Source organism: Anarrhichthys ocellatus, unplaced genomic scaffold (assembly GCF_004355925.1).
Source record: "Anarrhichthys ocellatus isolate YVR2014 unplaced genomic scaffold, GSC_Weel_1.0 scaffold11, whole genome shotgun sequence".
NCBI lineage: Eukaryota > Metazoa > Chordata > Actinopteri > Perciformes > Anarhichadidae > Anarrhichthys > Anarrhichthys ocellatus.
The window spans coordinates 12,412,028-12,431,810 of NW_022280041.1; the positions used below are offsets into that span (position 1 = coordinate 12,412,028).

Consider the following 19,783-nt stretch of genomic DNA (forward strand, 5'->3'; position numbering starts at 1 on the left):
GACGACAAGCAAATAACTTTTAAAATATTTGTTTTCTCAATGGAGCTCGGATCGAGCGGTGCTAGGCTAAGCTAACATTGTAGCAGCTCCATCAACACTCAACATAACGTCATGTAGACGTAAATACGGCAGCATCTTTTTCATTGTTTGTACCATATGGTTTACACACACACATTTATACACATAGTTTGGTCCGGTCTCTATTGATATGAGGTATCGTAGAGCTCTGGTTGAAGACAGACGGCTTTAGTATTTGTTTCCTGATTCAACAACGGCAGGACGTCAGTGATGACAGGAGAAACATCTCAACGCTGATAGGCTATCGCATTGCAGCATTACGCCATTTTTTCGGCAAAGTTGAAAAATTTCAACTCACGTGTTATGGGCGTTTTGGCGCGGTTGACGCGAATTCGCGTCAACCGCGCCAAACGCGCCATGCCTTGAAAAATTCACGTCACTCCAGTCTCATCGCGTCTGTGCATAGACTTTGTATGTAATCTATTCGCGCGAATAATTCGTGCCGCGTTTGGTGTGAACACAGGGTACATGAGATGAATAATTAAAGATTACGTTTTTTTAATTTTCAATGAAACTATCTAAAGTTTAAATGGGAGATCTTTCAAATAGACATGTCAAACATGACAAATGACAAATTGTATTTATTCTATTACCATATCATGTTTTTTTTTCTTCTCTTTTTTCAAAATTGATCTACTATTTCCCTTTAAAGTGTAGTGGAATAGAAGTAGAAAGTAGCAGAAAAAATAAATATTCAAGTAAAGTAAAAACACCTACAAATTCTAAATAAACGTTAGTTACTTTCCTCCACTGACTGACAGCAGAGCAGACATACTCATCTTGTGCACTGCAATTGAATTTAAAGTCCCCCTCCAGTCAAGCTTTCATTCGTGTTCCCACTGCCACCTTTGAGCTTCACTGTGTTGAGTTTGTTTTCACATTCATCCATTTTTATTTTATTTTTGTCATCCAGATGGTTGGAGCAGTCTTTGTGGATTCTGGAAATAGTCAATTTTTTTTTAACAACCTTTATTCTATTTGAGAATCTGTGATGTTTCCTCTGTGACCCGAATGCTAACAGGCTACATGAGACACGCAAACTTGGGGCTAATGTGTTGTTATTTTAAAAGTCTTAAACGTGTCTGACTGGAAGGGATATGTAATTGCAGGACATGATTGAAACTGCATATTCATCACGTACTGATAAAATAGTTTAGGGGTCGTTTAGCATTGCTGGCATTCATCACTTTCTATATTTGGCAAAAAGGAAACCGGAGGGTTTTATTTTGAAAGGTTTGGCAGGACCGTGTGGGAGTGTCACAGGGGCCGTAGTGAACGCCTTGTATGCGGCGTTCTAGACAGCGCTGAACCTCAGGCTGCAGAAAAACGGAACGGTGACAGGCCCTCTACTTTAACCGCTCTTTTATCACTTTGTACCGACTGTTCGCGTGTGTGGAAACCATGGCTAGCCGCACTCTGTGGTCGTTCTGCCTGCTGCTGGCGCTGCTGCTGCCGCTGGGAGGTAAGGCTTTGTCCCGCACACGTTCCGCCTTTTGTGCCGCACTTTGATTCAAGGCCGAGTAACGGCCGAGGCAGACGTTAAAGAGACTCCTATCACACGTCCATTCACATTAATACTATTTTATTATACATGCACGCGTTATAGATTTTATCATGTGAGCTTAAATCTGTTATTTTGGGCATTTTTTCCAGATATTACTGATGCTTATAACCAGCAGTAATAGGTTCAGTAATTACACATTGTTACATTAAGTGGAATTATTCTATAGAGTTTCTTACAGTAGATCCAGTAATTTTAGTTTTTTTTATATAAATTTATTAAATATGACATGAGTTATTATAGATCAAAGAGATGTGGCACCACCCACAGTATCCTGTCTGTCTAGGTTGCAGCGGCATGTGCCCCCCTGACAATGATGTCACTCTCTGGGATAATTAATCTGAAAAGTTAGTCACTTTAGAAGATGAAGAATCAAAATGATTTAGTGCTGCATTACTGTAGCACCTGTCCTCACCCCCACTGGTCTCCAGCATACACCACCACGTCCAGACAGCCAGGTGAATGCTAGATTACTGTGTGAGGACTCTGTCAAGCAAAGGTCTGCATGATAACCTATAGATTTAAATATGAGTGTGGCCATGAACTGGAAAAAAGGATTTACCCAACCAGTGGTCGGCTAGTAAGTGCAATGTTAAGATGCAAATGAGATGCAAATGCTGGGAATTAATTTTGGCTCGCCATGTGGGGGGGGGTTAGGCATAAGATTGAAAATGCTTATGCCAGGTAGTTTAAGTATAATTCTAATACTAATATACTAATATATACTAATATATCTTAAGGGTAATATTAGTTAGTCGGGGTTGGAGGCAGGAATCAGTGTCTGCTCATAACTGTTGTAGATTTGTATCCCCTGATACCTGGACTCTTGGTATTACAGAGTATACATCCAACACCAGTGTTGCCTTTTCCCCATTTTTAAAATAATACCTCACTTGGAGCTTATTTTACCCATGTTAAGAGAGTTTGCTGTATCAGCATGTGTTAGTGCCATTGCGTCGATTCCCTTGGCACTGGGCAGTAGGTGGGCAGGGCATCTTGGAGGAGGAATGAGAACGCAGCCCAGTTTGCCTATTGGGAATATGTCTATGTAGCCATGCAGAGGTTATGGGCTCGGGGTGGTGGAGGGCAGCACATCTGACTTTCACACAGGAGACCAAAGTTTCCATCACAGGTCGACAATTAGCACTTTAACGCATTTTGTAAATCACAAGGTGTAGTTGCTTGTTGCACAAATTCTCGGTGACGTCGCCCATGGGTTTCTGGAGAGCCAAAGTGAAGCTCAAAGTGCCACCCACTCCACCTGTCACATTTTTTTTTTTTTTGGAGCTGGGGAAGAGTGAGGCTCGCTGAGGGGCGTCCCCGTTAGCTTAAAGCCAAGTTAGCAGCTAGTGCTAGCTAGCTTGGTTAGCAAGGTGCAGCTGTAATTCCCGTTGACAACTGGGATTTTAATTGGGATGCTAATTTAGGCTGCAAATAACAGGCCATGTTTGTAATGTAACTATCAGCAAAAATATACGACCGACTCCTTAGAGCTAAGCTAACAAGCCAGTAATTCCAGGATTTAGCGAAGTTTCGGTGAAACAAGGACATTACACATGGAAACTGACGAGGTCATCCAGACCATCATCCAACGTACACACAATGGCCAGCAGGTTGCCCGGCGTACAATTAACCTCACAGAAAGCCAAAGTATGTCCAAATTGCATGAAAATTCTTTAAAAAAACACCTCAAAGATGGCCAAGAGGTCAAGTTCAGTTACTTGAATTAGCTGTAGCGACGCCTAGCGGCTAACACCCACTCAATGTGACCACGCCCTAAATTATGCATAATTATAAGCCTTAATAAAAATTGCAATGGTTGAGTTTTAGACCCAAAACAGTCTTTTGTATCAGGCTGTAAACACTTTTATTTCTGCTGTAGAGTTGGGTATTTATTATAAAAAATAGAAACACATAAAGCAGAGTGAAGGAACAACCACAGCATCAACCAGGATCAGATGGAGTGGATTCATTTTATTGTTTACCCTTTCATTTAAGAAATCTGTTTTGTTTTTGTAAATGAACACTGCAAAAATGAATATTCATTTAAAAACTCAAACAGGCCTTTGAAAAAGTGAAGCCAAAATGTCCTCCCTCTGTAAAACTCAAAAGGTCCTCAAAGATAGATGCACACACACATACACACACACACACACACACACACACATACACACCATGTGTTTGTTTGTCAGTGGTAGCCAATGAGCTTCTGTTTGTTTGTATCTGCCTTTGTGTCACGTCTGGTAAATGATCTCTGTTCTGCAGTCCAGACAACAAATAGAGCGGATTAGTGCACCGAGGGCCCCGATTGGCACCAGGGCCGCGGGTTTGTATCTGTGTGACACAGTTACTCCAGCAGGGGCCTGGAATACTGATCCCAGACATGCTCAGTCCTCTACAAAATGTTGAAAGAGACCAGTTTGAATCCTTTTTGGGTTTATGTGTCAGATTCAGTGTAACGTGTCTGTCTCCTCTGTCCTCTCTGGAATGTAGTCCTGTCTCAGGTCTTCAACCTGTCTGACGCTCTGGATAGTGACAGTAAACCAGGTAAGTACACTAGAACACCGCTCGTCTTGCATGTTCCCCATGTCCTCTTTTACGAGGACACCTACATGTTCTGTTTGTGTTAAAAACAGCTGCCGTCACTACGAGCAACCACGACGCATTCGGCCGAGAGTCACCAGTTAACATGGTCACTCGTTAGCCTGAAACATAGTGATGTAAGCCATGAAACGTGTTGACTACCACCGGACACGTTAACACTCAATGAAGTCAAAACCCTTGAGTGCCTTTTGTGTAAAAGTCACGACGGTAATCTTACCGCGAACCTGTAGCTTTTTTTTAACACTTTGAGCAATGCACAAGTCTGAATTGAATGGAGCTGGATTCAACTAACTATACTCAGCATCTTATAAAAACAAGATCTGTACCCCCAAATTACTAGAACATGTTATGATTATGAAATGTGTCTCTTGTAATTAGTTGGTTTTGTACAATATGAAAATCAGCTTTGAGTTGTATGACCTCTGATAACATCAGGTCTACATTGATTTATATCAGCGTTACTTTATCATTATGAGATCATATCATACAGAATGATTGGAAACCAATGGCTTCCGTCTGGGACAATAAGAAAAATACACCCTAGAAGCCTTTTTTCTTATTTCTACTCTGCTTCTGCTTTAATTTGCTGTTAATCCAACTTTCCCCCATGTTAACCTGTAGTCTTGATCCTCGTCCTTGATACCAGTACTCTACTCACTCACTGATTCATTCCAGTCAGTTCCACATTATCAGGTGGTAAGCTATACTGTCGGGGAAACGCCCTGCACAGATGTTTAAAGGAGCAGTGTGTGGGATTTAGAGGCATCTAGTGGTGAGTTTGCAGATTACAACAAGATGAAAACCCCTCTGCTCACCCTTCCCTTTCCAAGTGTGTCGGAGAACTACGGTGGCCTTCAGGAAACGTAAAAACATGAAACTGTTTAGTTTTTTCTGTTCTGGGCTACTGTAGAAACATGGCAGTGCAACATGAAGAGGACCTGCTCCCATTGTAAATCTGAAGGGCCCATTCTAAGACAACGAAAACACCACAATTCTTAAGTTCATGTGATTACAAATATGATAATGAATACCTAGTTATGATTATTGTATTCCATTTCTGACAATAAATCCAACCGAAATCCTTCACACTTGTCCTTTAACATTAAAAAGGTAGTTGGCTTTTATTGTGAAATAAGAGCAGGAAGTAATGAGTTTCATTAGCTGTAGCTTAACAGTGACAAAGCAGAAGCAGTGGAAATGCACATATACAACAATAAAATCAATACACGGAGGTATCACATATAACATTTTGATTGTTATCTGAAAGCTCTACATGTAGCTACATGTAGCTTAGCTTAGCATGAATATAGTGTGGGAGTTACGCTGTAAGTGATCGTTGAATTATCAATGAGGTATCGGAGGAACACATTATGTCATATGTTAGTTAGCTAGTCCGCACTGTGGACAGTGTGTAAAGATGGACGACGCACATCACCCCGCTGTAGAAAAATGAAGCTAGAATATCCCGGACACGGGCGCTGCCATCTTGTGCTTTTGACATAATAATTTTGGCCAGAGTTGGGATCGCGGTATTTAGGTCCCGCCCATACTTCCTCCCCCGACCCAATCACCAGTCGAGCGCACACACAGCTTCACTTTTGGGGAGCTGTCATGTCGTCCATCTTCATATTCAGTCTATAGCTCACACGTGACAGCATATATTACTTTCTCTTTCTTTAATTTAAGAGGTTTAAATTTAATTTCACTCCTCATTACCGTCTGTTTATCTGTTGTAATGCGTTTTTTTAAGACTCCTGCTTCTGCCTTTATTTTGCAAAAACATTGACCACCGACCTTTTGACCTCTACAGCTGCGGATGACTTTGACCTGGCTGATGCCTTGGACCCCAACAATGACATTGGTGTCAAGGATAAGAACAAGGGGCAGGAAGGTGGGTGGGAGTGTCTCCCGTAGGACTAGCATTTGTAAAAAACAAAGATTTCATGTGGAATTAAAGCCACTATGTGTAGAATATGAACAACCTGTGACATCAGAACAGATGATGATTAGATGCTCCAATCACGGACAAGTTCTACACATAGCAGCTTTAAATGACTAGTCATTATCTGCAGTATGTTCAAGGCTGGGCATTTTAAATTCATTAGCTTGGGATCAGATTATAAAGAACCCTCGCCCTTAATAACTATACTGCAGTCCAAACCTATCCATCACCTGTGTCTCCATTCGACTTCTCCAACAGACATCCTTCGAGTTATTTAGTGTGAAAACACATCGGGGGGGATTATAACCAAGTTTGACTTTGTTGTGCAGTATTGTAAAAGCTCTGAAAGAAGGACTTAAGCAGTGGACGTAAGATTCTCCTCAGATGTCCTGAGAAAAAAACTCCCAAAGCTCAACAGAAAATATAATTTGAACTTTAGACAGTTTCCGTGGCTCCACCATCGGCACAATTAAACCCACAGACTGCTTGAAGAAGTACTCTGTTGTTGAGCGCTGCAGAAGAACTAAATAACACTCGACATGTCAAGAGAGGGAGCTCATTGTTTCCATCTGTTGCTCATCATCCCCTCTGCTGATAGAGCAACACTGTCGCTCGCATGCTGTTTCTACACTATGTCCATCACCATATGATTTTAAAACATTTTGTATATTTGTATTTGTTCCATGTTTCTTTAATCAAATCCCTTTGTTTGTAGATATGTGACGTGATCTTGATTCTATGAATTGTTATCAATGATAAAATGTCCTCTGAGGTGCAATCACACAATGAAGACTGCTGGTGATCAACCTTCAAATATATTGTCATGTATACTAAGTGTTAGACTGATTAATCCGCCCATATCTTCATTCATATCATTAATTGTGTATATGACGGCAGATATGACAAAAAAAAGTATGTGGTTCAAAACAGTTGAAAAAAAATAATTATTTATTACTGTTATTTTTTGATACGAAATATCGTCACATGATCAGCCTCAGAAATCCAGTATCGGTCGGATTATTTTGAGTAGAAATTCTGCATCGCAGGCAAATCACTTTTTACTTTAAAAGGTACAGGAAACATACATGTTAATGTTAATATTTACAGTACACGTGGACTTTTCTCATGGAAGTCCAGATGGAGCATGTGGATTCAAATAGAGACTGCAGGCAAAAAGGGCCTCAGATCTGTATTTTTGTAGTTTTTTTTCATAAACAGTGAACAAAACAAATATCATGGAATCTGATCTTTTAAATTCAGATTTGGGCCACTTTCGCATGATGTCCTAAATCAGATACAGCTCTTTTTTTGCGATGCGATCTCAGTCCGAACAGTCAAATTGGAATTCATGCGACTCTTTCGTCGCTCTTGATTGGTCACAGTTTTGCGCTGTTCGGGAGCTCTTGAGGCGTTAATGGATGAGGTTTAACCCCTCGACATCCTGAAATTCTGGATGAAATCTGTTTCAGTGAAGCCATTCACGATCCCACCACTGCTGGCTGCGACAGCATCCTCGCACAGAGGTAGCAGCCGTCGCTCCGCAAAAAGCCACCTTTGAAAACGAGGCTCTCTTTCTTCCTTGTCCTGCTTCATCGTCTGCTCACCAATTTGCTGTGACCAGTTCACACTGGAGTCTGATATTGGCAAATATAAAATCAGATTTGAGCACTAAGCCTTGCAGAGTCTCAACAACCTGGACTGAAAACACAACAGAGCAGCTTCACCACGTGATGGAGTTTAGAGTGTCCTGTACCTTTAAGGAGCGACATTTAACTGACAGTTTATCAATTAGAGTTCCTGTTCTTCTTCCTCACTGATTATCTGGTCTCTTTCAGGCGGACTTTCTGACGACGATCTGTTGGATGTCAGCAAAGACGATACCTACAAACCTGACAAAGGCAAAGGTAATGTCTGCACCTTTATAGAAAACCTCAGTAGAAGCCAGTAGCTGAAGGAATGTAACCCTGCTGTTACTCTGTTTCCTCAGGTGGACGTCCCAGTGGTGAAAAAGATGAAATAAACCAGTATGACGACAACACTGGTGGGTTTTCTCCTTCTCTAGTGTTTGTTCATAAATTAACGTCTGTCTCTCTAACTGCTGGACTTCCCTAACGTCTGTCTCTCTGGCTGCTGGACTTCCCTATATATATCTGTGTGTGTTTGCAGAGACCACGGCAGAAGTGGGCACCATTGCAGGGATCGTTAGTGCGGTTGCTATGGCGCTGATGGGTGCAATCACCAGCTACATCTCCTACCAGAAGAAGAAGCTGTGCTTCGGAATACAACGTAAGGCTTTTATATCACAGTTATGTGTTTTAACCTGAGGACATCGACCTCACCAGTGTTTCGCTGCTGTCAGTACGGAACAAAAAAAGAAGTAGAATTTTATGCTGTACTAGTCACATGACCTACAGCCACACAGCTTATACTGTATATCTGATCTGAAACATGATCATTGCTGTTTAAAGATAATGTTGATCTTAGTTATGTTTTTTTTTTACAATACATATATCTTTTGCGCCTCTAGGACTGTAATTTTTGGAAGTGATGCTAGCTTGTGATGCTAGCATTAAACTACCTTCTATAGTTGATTGCTCTTGATTGAACAGCCTAGCTTAAATGGTGCAACCTGATTTAGTAAATCACTAGTTTGAAACTAGCGAGTTGTCACTAAGAACTTATGAAGAACTAGTTAATGTTTCAACATTTCATTTATGAATAGCTGTTGCAACCCAACCCAGGAGATAACACCTACTCATCGGTTGTAGTACTAGTGATGAAAGCTTTGTTAGTAGAAGTAGAGCAACACTAGTAGCGGTGGTAGCAGCAGCGGTGGCACAGTATTTGTTGATGTTCACTAAATATGTTGCTTCTTGACAGAGAGCCTGAATACTGACATGGTGAAGGCTAAGAACCCTGAGGCCGTGGTGGCTACAGAACCACAAGGTAAGCACTTCTCTACTGCACTCTACTCACATCTACTGTACACTCTTTTCCAGTCTCATCTATCACTATAGAAAACAAATAGGAAACAATAAAAAAGTCTCTCTCGTTCTCTACGGTGTAACACCGGCACTCTCTTGTTCTCTACGGTGTAACACCGGCACTGTCTCGTTCTCTACGGTGTAACACCGGCACTGTCTCGTTCTCTACGGTGTAACACCGGCACTCTCTCGTTCTCTACGGTGTAACACCGACACTCTCTCGTTCTCTACGGTGTAACACCGGCACTCTCTCGTTCTCTACGGTGTAACACCGACACTCTCGTTCTCTACGGTGTAACACCGACACTCTCTCGTTCTCTACGGTGTGCAATACATTTAAAAAACACATCTCTATTAGACGTACTTCATATTAGCTGATAGAAATGATCTGTATATAAATGAGTCTGTATTTTTTGTCTTTGCAGTCCAGCAGACTCTCCTGGAGCCACCCAATGCTGAACCACCCACTGAAGAGAATGCCGTGTAACACACTCACATACCTTTCGCACGCACGCACACACACACACACACACACAGGTCACCCCCCAACATTTGCTTTTTCCCAAGCATTCCCCACCTAAGCCCCCTGCGCACACACACACACACACACACACTAACATACACACATACAGCCACTAACATGCTACAGGATAGACTGTCTATTGTGTAGCATGTCCTGGTTGATCTTGCAGCTCCGTGCTGTAAACGTTGGGATTTGTAGTCCATTTGCGCTGAAAGTGATTTTTAAAAATTCTCAGCTGTAAACATGGCCGACAGTGTATCGCACCTTGCCAAAAGTACGTGTATATAGTTATTTATTGTTTACTGTTCGAACACCACTGACAATGTAAGTAATCCAGCCTTCAGCATGTACTCAGATTCCTCTGCTGTCAGCAGAGTTGAGTTGTAGCATTTGACTAACCTCCAGACACACAGTGAAGTTGGAATACTGAAAAAGAAAATACAAATCGTGGTTAGTCTTAATATACATTGGAGAAAGAAACTCTTCTGAGCTTCTATGGGTGTGTGTCGAGTTCACAGGGAGTCAGCCACTGTGTAGTGAGCTGAATTTAAGGCGGGTTAGTTTACAGATTGATTTGATTGGATTTTAGGACACTGATTTGTGACTTGCAGAGTGATTATAGCTGAATTTAATGTGAACCAGGGAGCGCTGTGAGACAAGCCCAGTCTTCTTTTTTTTTTGATGAATGAAAGTCTTGTTCCAGCTATCAGCAATATCTCATTTCTTGACTTTGAATGGAATTTAGCAGTTTCCCCCTTTTGACACATAACTGATTACTTGTGGCAAGTCATAGATGTTACTTTTGTTGATGCACAGCGACGGGAATCAGATATAAACTGTAGCAACACTGCACATAATCACAGAAGAGTGAAATGAAGAACATTTGGCAATATTCCCCAGATTTCTATTCAAAGCTTTGTAGCAACTGATTATGTAATCATTTATGAAATGCGGTGATAAAATGTGTTGAATGTAGGTAGTAAACCATTATCATGGTTAGTGTAACTTCATAGAGGGAAGTAACACGTTAAACTAAGGGCAAAGCTTGGACTCATAGAACTCAGGTTACACCATGTAACTAAATAGGATTTGGAGAGCGCCGACCTCCGCCTAGGCCGCTCCCATAAGTGAAAAAAATTGCGTGTATGTGCCCTGTGATTGAGATCTGTTGTTTCTTCACCAATGCTACACCCTTCCACCAAATTTCATTAAAATCAGCCCACTAGTTTTTCTGCAATCCTGCTGACAAACCTGGCAGGTAATGATGACAATGTAAGTTTCTCTTATTCCTACATGTGACTTTATAATTTAGTTTATTTCATTTTCAGTACACTTATGCTATAATTATGTGGATAAAATCTGTGACTATGATGATAATGCTATCAATAATCATTATTTGAAGTTTCCCATGAGGTTTAATTACATTTTGACCCACTTGGAACATGTATGCTGCCCTTAAATGGGCTCCACTATTAGCTGATAAAGTCCATTAGTGGGACGTACCTCATAGAACTGGACTTACTGCAGGTAGCTACTGTTTACATCATGTGACAGTTGCATCATTAGTTGCTACATGTTGCTTCACGTATACCCTCATGTTGTCTATCTTGATGAACAAAGTTGCCTTATTCAAATTTGGATCTTTTTGCAGTGGGGAAAAAATAAGGCGTCCAAACATTTCTGTCTACTTACAACATGTGACTTTTTATAGTGTAAATATTCAGTTTTTTTTCAAATGATAATGCCTAATGAAGGGAGCCTCGCTTGGTTTTTCAAAAGTGGTGATGTTGAAATAGTTGTGATGAGAGTAGTTAAGTCAAGGAACAAAAAACTTGAATTTGAATTCAAAAGAAAGAAGTTCAGGAATTTTAACGACTCAGCATTCCTGTAGCATGTAGCATAAAAACGATGCTAGCTGAATCAGTTCCACTGCAGTTAGAGCTTGAAAATGCACAGCGCATTCTTCTCTGTCTGTTAATTTGAAAAGAGATTTTCTTCAGTGGGAAGCTATTTGAAAAAGAAGACGAGACTTTGGTCCAAGCAGGCCGTGACGAGGCTCGCGGACAGGCAGATAAATGTGTGAAATGTGACTTTGTGTTGAAGATACAACTGCTACATTCAAAAGCTAATATTGTTTGTACTATGTTTTATTGTGTTAGCGCTGAGGTGCCAGTGTGTGCAGAACAATTCAAAAATTGTGTCTTTATCCATGGTGGCCATTTTAAATTTACATCATCGTGTGTAGCATTATGCTAAGATGTATAAAAGTAGCATTACGCGAAACACAAAAGTGAAAGAGATTTTCCATAGTGTAGCCCAGATGGCTATTGGCCCGAGCATAAGTTGCTAAATACAATGTAAAGGAATCCTGTGGAGTTTTCCTGTGAAGATTCCCTTCCACATAAAACATAAGCTAGCTAAGCCGGCACATTGCTACATTTTTCTTGACCACTAAACGTTGATTATTGGATTAGCACGAAGCCGTTAGCCGGAATGTAAAGCGCATAATCCGCATGTAAGAAATGCTAACAAACGGGGACACGCTCTTAAAAAAACATTGCATACTGTAGTCAAAACCTCCACTGGATACCCTCTCCAGCTGCCCTCCTAATGACAGGTAATAAACTGTATATATCTTAATTCTTAATACCCATCACTAGGAGAGTTTGCCAAATTTATTGCAATTACAATTAAGATTTTCACATCATGTTACTTGCGCGAATACGGCAACTGGAGCGTTTTTGGTGTATTTTGCAACTTGCGAATATTCTCCCTGAATAGCCAATTGGAGTTCTCCTTCCGGAAAGCAAGAGCTTAACTCCATAGATATTGCTTCCCCTGGCAATGTTTATTTCTGTTTACTAAATTTGATGCTGAAGTTGAACCATTTAAACCAACGCGTATTCGCGTTCATTTGCGTATTTGCATTGACTTTGTATGTAATCTTTCCGCGTGAGAAATCCGCGTCACGTTTGGTCTGAACACACCGTTAGATGATCGGACAAACACGTTCAAAATGGCCACAGTGGAAAAAGATTTGCAAGAGTGGAAAAGTGGGAAAGATGAAGTCAGAGAGGAGTTTGAATCAGTTGGCACAAAAACGTAGAAAACTAGAAGTCTTTTAGCCGTGTAGATGAAGTTAGCAGCAGTAGTTAGCTGTAGGATCTTGAATAGTGTCATTACGAGTGCTTTTGGAAAGTTGTGATGGTTGTACATATTACTGTGAGCATTTTTGTGTTTCTACTATTAACAGTGTGTAAGAGGGCATATTTACGCTCCATATTATACTCTTCAGTGTGTGTGTGTGTTTACACTCTCCGCCTGCTCTTTTTACACTTTGTACCCGACTTTCCTAATAACGTAGCTTAACTTTTTGTAGATAGTTTTATTGCTTCCTTGTTCTGTAGTGCCAACGCTTTGTTGTTTGCCTGAAGAGTTCTCGTATGTTCCTGAACGAGATCTGAAGTCATTCACCGTTTTTCTATACTGTCTGATTTAGTCTGTTCTATTTAGTCTGTCGTTTTATAGCACTGCTCAGAATCTCTGGTGAGAATTATTGAACTTTATGTGGGTGACTTGAGTTATCCCACAATGCAACATGTGCCTCATTTCCACTGCGTGGTTTGGCCCGACTCGCTTTTGGTACCGCGGTCGCCATTGACGATATTGATGCAGGATGTCCCGTGTCGAGTTAGTGACGATTCTCCCCAACCAATCGGTGGTCTGCACCCTTTTGTATCGGCTCAGCTCACAAGAAACCTCGACCGAGGAAAACCAAAACAGAGCGAGTAAAGTTGAGCTAGCCGTACCGTACCATGCGGTGGAAATGCAGCAATAGTGAATAATGCCGTGTTCACGTAATGGAAGGTAGCTATTGGATTTACTAACTTGAGAACGTTCACTTTCCCAGACAACAAAAAGACGAACCCATGTTTGAGAGTTACAGCGCTCTATCCGAGTTGCGTTCGTCTTGCTTTGACAGACTTTTAGCAGAGGCATCTCTGTTTGATTGCTTTTCCATGTCGGATATGTCCGATAACCGTTTCCCAGTCACAATTACGACTTGGGAGCTCTGTTTGGCTCTTGCGCCGGTCTTTACAATCTCCAAAGTTGTGTTATTTCAGCTATTGCTTGGACCCACGCGTGCCTCTTGACACGCTCATGGTTCCGATCTGCTGGTGGGGTCTCTGGTAATTGGTCCCGAACCAATTAACACATCTTTAAAAACTGCTAACCAGATGTTAAAAACAAAGAAGCTAGTAGAAGCCCACACGTGACGTGAACGTGGCATTAGCAGTGATTGGCAACGATCTGAGTAGTGTCTGATAGAACAGTCTGTATCTACATGGAGGTGAATGCGTGAAGGATTTTTTGCTGAGGCAGTATGTGTTGTATGAGCTGTGAATAGCGTTGGCGGTGTGTTACGTATCTGACAGGTTGCAGCACAGTCCCGCATGAACACCACACCCCGGTCTCCATGTTGCCTTGGAAAAGCAGCCGCTTGGCGTCGTTCCTCTAAAAGTCCTTAAACACTGCTGAAAAAAGCAATCCGACACTGGGACTTGAAGTGTGGCTTGGTCGTCATGGATGCCCTGTCAGCTGTAATTCAAATGGTGCTTCTCTCTCTGCCTTACACCCTGTACGGTCCCACAGGGACTCTCCACAGTATTCATCTAACACCCCCCCCCGTAGCCACACACGAGCAACATCCACACCTCCAGATCCTTTTGGGCGGTCAGCTCGGAAGAGCGGTCGCAGTGCCCCCCCAGAGAACTGGAAGGTGGGCGGCCGTTTGGTCTTGCTCGGGCCCGCGGAGAGCTGAACTCCTCACAAAGCGCAACAAAAACAACAAACCTTTCTGTTTACTGAATGTATCGAGTGTCTGAATGTGACACGGAGAAAAACCTTTCATCTGTAGCAAAAACTGCAAATTCACCAAAGATGTTGCATCAATTGAGATCGGCTTTGCCTTCATGCATTGGGACTGACTGAAAAAAATAAAAAAGGTTTTGGAATAATCGTGAAGGAAAAGGATTGAAGTCCTTAAGATTTGAATCGGTTTGCTGGTTGGAAGAGGATTTGATGGATTACATCGTATAATGTGTAATGACCTGTACACTGCTGTGTGAATGACTCAGTGATTATTGACACTGGATGTTGATGCTGCTTTAAGATCCAGTGTGGACATTATTGTCGTGGAACATGTCACCATACTGCTGTTTGGACCGGGTTACCAGACTGTACAGGACACACAGTGGGGGGGGGGGGGGACTCAATACGAGAAACATCTGTATGATCTATACAGGTGTGTATTGGATTGCTGTGGTCTGGTGGAGGGAAAGGAACGGTCCAGAGAAGCAGCAGTGTCAGAGATCTGTTTTTACAAAGCGTGCTAAAAATAATCAAGGCTGAGATTTCAGCTCACTTTTTATACAAATACAGTCATCCCACAATCACTTGTGATAACGGATTGACATTACTGGTTTAGCCACAATAATAATAATAAACTTTTCTAGCTAATCTAGGTCACTCTGTGGACTACGGTTACAACCGAATACTAAACAGCAGGGACTCAGTTTGCTGATTATTCTCCCAGTTGAAAAAATAATCTCTCCGATTATGTTCTCCGTCGGGATCTATGTTTCTCCGATTGTTTTCCCAGTCGGGAACAAGTTGTTCCGATTTATTCCGACACCCACGAATGCAGCGCAAGTCTGTGTACGACTGTGCTTGACCCTAAGAATTGGTTACCGTCGCAACATAAATTGAATCACTGAACGCTGGCTCTGGATTATGTGGTTAGCTTGCTTTGTGAAGCGTCTGTCCGGTACCCGCATGGCATTACATGACAGAGGTCACGTGACACTGCGCGCTCAGACCGTCCTCCTCCTTGCAGTACCCTCTCGTGCCCCTCACCGTGTCCTGCGAAGCTGGCCCCAAATCCTGGAACCTCACTTTGTGGTTGGAAGGAGAACCAATCAGAGCCCAGCAGAGCCGGGAGCATCTCAGAAGCTGGCTTTGCAGGGCCGCCCGTCACATACAACACATACGCACCTCCAGCATACTGCTCTCATACACATACACACTTTGATGCATGCTTTTCTCTACTTACACACTTTACTTGTAGCTTACGAGTGTGCGTCTTCCTGACAACTGAATGTTGGACAGTCTTCATCGCTTGAAGCGTAATAGTGAACTCTGCTTTCTCTCTATTCCACTATGATGATACAGGTACTTGTTACTAATATGAAGCGATTCAATAAACCATTTCAAAAGACAAGAAAGAGACTGGAGTTTCAATTGTTCCTTTTTATTTTTTTAAATGGAATGTCAGAAGTGATTATGGCTCATTTAGGAGGTTTAACTTCTCATTATTAGAAACATCACGTACAGAAAAAGGATTTGCACAATCGCATGCCACAGGTAGACAGTGTTAATGGGTTAAATAGCATTGGAATAATTACACTGTATAAAACAGACAAATGATACATAAGAGGTGTGCTTATTTCTAACTAGTCTGGGCTACTCTACATATCTGTAGTTTGGCTCATGTGTGACAACGATTTACAGTACAAGACAAGGTGGGGGGGGGGGGGGGGGCAGTGACACTGTTGGCACATGGAAAGGCAATGTAAAGAAGGACAAATACAATTTAAAAAAGCTATTTCTAAATACAAATAAAGGAAAACACGCAGCAGGTGAAGGATAATGATGCCAGGATTCTTTCTTCTGTGGTTCCTGTTCCAAAAAATATATTTTTACATTTTCTGTTTCCGCCCGTGACTTTGGACAGAACTGTTGCGTTAGTCACGACGATTCTAAGGTCATAACAAAGTGAAGGAAGAGGAAGCGTGTTACTGGCAGCTTTCAGTCATGTGAATCAGTGAGCCCTGAGACAAATAGCACTTCTTCATACACTCATGAGTTGAATGGTAAGAGTCCCACAGTACCGGGGAGCTGTGCTTTTGGAATTGTTTTTAAATAATATAAATAATAAGCACAGGCTTCGTGTCAGGATAGTTTCTACAGAGCCTCTAAGGGGACATGGGGGAAAAAAAGAGAAATACTATTATGTTTTCTTAAGTTTCTGTTAAATTGGAGTCCCTGTGACAGCTACAGCTACTTGAGATATAGAGATATGGAGCCCTGAGTTTGATGAATTTAGTGTTTATCAGACCACAAACGAGAAAAGTCTAGCTAGCTAATTCTTTTCTCTAGCTAGCTAGTTAGCGTACGGCAGCGCTCTGTAGCTTTGAAGATGGAACTTCAGTTAGCGGCTGTGGCTAGCTAGCTAATGCTCGTCTCATTTGTGGTCTGATAGACATTCATCAGATTCAGTGCCCCATATTGCCGTAACTACTGCAACTATCACAGGGAAAAGTACGTTTACATCTTTATTTTTCCCCCCTGTCCCTTTAGGGGCTCCGTACATTTTTAATACTTTCTTTAAATACTTTTTTAACTATAAAAACATCTCCAGGAGGTCATTTTACTTTGCTAAAAGTGTATTTAAGAATGTTATTATAAAATTAAAAATCTCTTTGTAAAGCCTCCTTTCTATTGTAAACATCAGTATTTGTAGTACTTGGGCTGAAACATGCATTTAACTGTGTGTGTGCGTGCATGTGTGTGTGCATGTGTGTCAGACAACACTGTGCAGAGGAGTTCCCGCAGTGTGTGAGGGGGAGTGTTCGGAGAAGGAGGATGAGGAGCGGGAGGTGGCATCTCTCTGCAGCTCCTCCACACTCCTCTGGAGCTCCGCTCTTAAGAACAGCAGCTCCTTCAGCGTCTGATGCACCGGCACCTGAAACACACACCACACCGAGGATTACACCAGCAAACACACAACCTGAAACACACACCACACCGAGGATTACACCAGCAAACACACAACCTGAAACACACACCACACTGAGGATTACACCAGCAAACACACAACCTGAAACACACACCACACCGAGGATCACACCAGCAAACACAAAGAAATGGTTATGAGATTTCAATTTCACAAGAAAAATCCTATCATTAGTACTAATATGTTAATTTTTAACAGTCATGTTCAGCAGCCTCACTGATAGTCAGAGCTTTCTGAAGAGTCCTATCCACTCCTTTACATTTTAACCATTTAAATGTTGGTTTACATAATGCTTCTGTTTTTTAAATAATAAGAAACACAAATGTTATTTCCTACATACCAAATTTTTCAATTTGTATTCATTCACAACAACATTGATTTTGATGCCTTACATCAGTGATTTTCAACTAGTGTGCCGTGAGAGATCGTTAGGTGTGCCGTAGGAAAATGTCCAATTTCACTTAATGAGTCCAATAAAATATTATTTAGTTGTTGCAAATACTTTGCCATTGTTGAGCGTCTGAGCTGCAATATAGTGTCTGGCTAAGTAATAAATACTCTTCCATGCCAGTGGGTGACAGTAGGTAGCGCAGTAATGACCGTGTTCATTTAGGACAGTAGAATGAAATGACGTGCGAGGTTGCGGTGACGAGACGAACAGCGATGGAGAAATATTTGAAAAGAAAAAATGCAGACTCTGAACTGGGCCCTGGACAACATTCTAACCCAGATGAAAAGCCTAGTAAGGATCAACACATTGAGAGACTTGTCATTAAATTGTCAGCATATATCTGTTCCTCGGTACAACGGCCCATCAGAAAATATCATACGTTTATCATAACTGGCCCGCCACACCACAGAGCTCCGGGAAGAAATGTGGCGATGTGAGCTGGCTTTATGTGCGACATAACGAAGCATCTCACTGCGCTAAACCTGCAGCTTCAGGGACGGGGACGTGCGATCATCACAGATATGTGTGATGCAGTAAAAGTCTCCACCGCTGTGTTCCCGACTGCACATTTTGATCATAAACTGGGTGCACTTGGCACGGAGTTCACTCTGCGATTTGCCAACTTTGCAGCTCAGAAATTTAAATTTGAACTGCTCAGCAATCCGTTTGCAGTTGATGTGGAAAGAGCACCTGTGGAGCTGATAGACCTCCAGTGTGATGACACTCAAGGCAAAGTATGACTCTGAGGGCGCTGCACAGTTTCCAAGCTTCACCACCGAAACGATGCCTTAACTCTGCCTCCATGCTGCTCAAACGCTCTGCATGTTTGGAAGCACATACCTGTGTGAGCAGCTGTTCTCTGTGATGAAGATGAACACAAACCCACACAGGAGTCGTCTCACTGCTGCACACCTTCACTCCATCTTGAGGGTTTCCACAGCACAGAACCTAACTCCAGATATTAATGAACTGGCAGCCAAGAAAAGATGCCAAACATCTGGCTCTGGTACATATGCATACAATAATGTAGCCTACCTAAACATGTATTCTTTTTGCACTTTGTCCAATATCCCTTCTATCCTGTTTATTAAATGGTGACTCTATTTGGCCCTCAACGTAGTCCCAATTTTTAATTTTGTCCCTCCCTGGGATTGAGTTTGACACTATGGCGTGTATGCAGTATTATGCTAAAAGGTGTCATTTTGTAACTTTTTTGGTTGTTGGTGTGCCGCGGGATCTTTTTAATGTAGAAAATGTGCCGGGCTCAGAAAAGGTTGAAAAACACTGCCTTACATCACACACTACTGCTCCATAATACAGCAACATCGCCCCCTAGTGGGATCAGAGAGAACAGCATGTATTTGGCCCGCAGAGCAAGCAGGGCTCTGCACTGAAAGCCTGGGGACGTGCGTTTCCGTATGAGTCTGATAGTAACTTCCATAATCTGGAGGCCATAGGCTCCGCCTACCTGTGGTCTCATGCGCGGGTTCCAGCGGGCGTAGTAGCCCGTCCACAGCTCCAGATGTCTGGAGGAAACCAGCGGACACAGAACGTGGTGCTCATAGTCCACGTAGAAGGGGTTGGTGAAGTCCTCCGGCTGGCTGGTGGGGGGGGACGACAACATTGGAACAGTCAGACAGTCACTCCTACCACTATCACTCCTATCAAGGCGGTGAGTATGTTACCTGTTAATGTAGGACCACAGGGACACGGTGTTGGTCTGCACCTCCTGCACGGGACAGAAGAGCTGAATGTGACACGGCTCCATCAGACAGCACCCCCCCC

At 42.2% G+C, this 19,783-nt stretch overlaps 2 protein-coding genes across 3 annotated transcripts; one reads left to right on the forward strand and one right to left on the reverse strand.

Moving 5' to 3' along the window:
- Positions 1-1,090: 1,090 nt before the first annotated feature.
- cd99l2 (CD99 molecule-like 2) lies at positions 1,091-15,972 on the forward strand. 2 transcript variants are annotated; one of them, XM_031851077.1, is made up of 8 exons: positions 1,291-1,540; positions 4,133-4,186; positions 6,054-6,134; positions 8,021-8,089; positions 8,173-8,226; positions 8,352-8,471; positions 9,066-9,131; positions 9,595-15,972. In XM_031851077.1, the coding sequence occupies exons 1-8, from the start codon at positions 1,480-1,482 to the stop codon at positions 9,654-9,656; spliced, it is 567 nt and encodes a 188-aa protein (XP_031706937.1). In that variant the 5' UTR covers positions 1,291-1,479; the 3' UTR covers positions 9,657-15,972. The 2 variants fall into 2 exon arrangements, with proteins under 2 accessions (XP_031706938.1, XP_031706937.1); XM_031851078.1 differs by lacking the exon at positions 6,054-6,134 and having other exon boundaries at positions 1,091-1,540.
- Positions 15,973-15,986: 14 nt separating this feature from the next.
- mtmr1a (myotubularin related protein 1a) lies at positions 15,987-19,766 on the reverse strand. Its single transcript, XM_031850976.1, has 3 exons — positions 19,684-19,766; positions 19,467-19,599; positions 15,987-17,496 (listed from the first exon to the last, which is right to left on the reverse strand). The coding sequence occupies exons 1-3, from the start codon at positions 19,764-19,766 to the stop codon at positions 17,335-17,337; spliced, it is 378 nt and encodes a 125-aa protein (XP_031706836.1). The 3' UTR covers positions 15,987-17,334.
- Between the last annotated feature and the right edge of the window lie 17 nt (positions 19,767-19,783).

Excerpts from the sequence above, each read along its gene's own strand:
- cd99l2 (XM_031851077.1), top strand. The coding sequence starts at position 1,480 with ATGGCTAGCCGCACTCTGTGGTCGTTCTGCCTGCTGCTGGCGCTGCTG. Across the intron at positions 1,541-4,132 it reads GCTGCTGCTGCCGCTGGGAG|TCCTGTCTCAGGTCTTCAAC; the intron begins GTAAGGCTTTGT and ends TCTGGAATGTAG. Across the intron at positions 4,187-6,053 it reads GGATAGTGACAGTAAACCAG|CTGCGGATGACTTTGACCTG; the intron begins GTAAGTACACTA and ends TGACCTCTACAG.
- mtmr1a (XM_031850976.1), bottom strand. The coding sequence starts at position 19,766 with ATGGAGCCGTGTCACATTCAGCTCTTCTGTCCCGTGCAGGAGGTGCAG. Across the intron at positions 19,600-19,683 it reads CTGTGGTCCTACATTAACAG|CCAGCCGGAGGACTTCACCA; the intron begins GTAACATACTCA and ends CCCCCCCACCAG. Across the intron at positions 17,497-19,466 it reads ACCCGCGCATGAGACCACAG|GTGCCGGTGCATCAGACGCT; the intron begins GTAGGCGGAGCC and ends TGTGTGTTTCAG.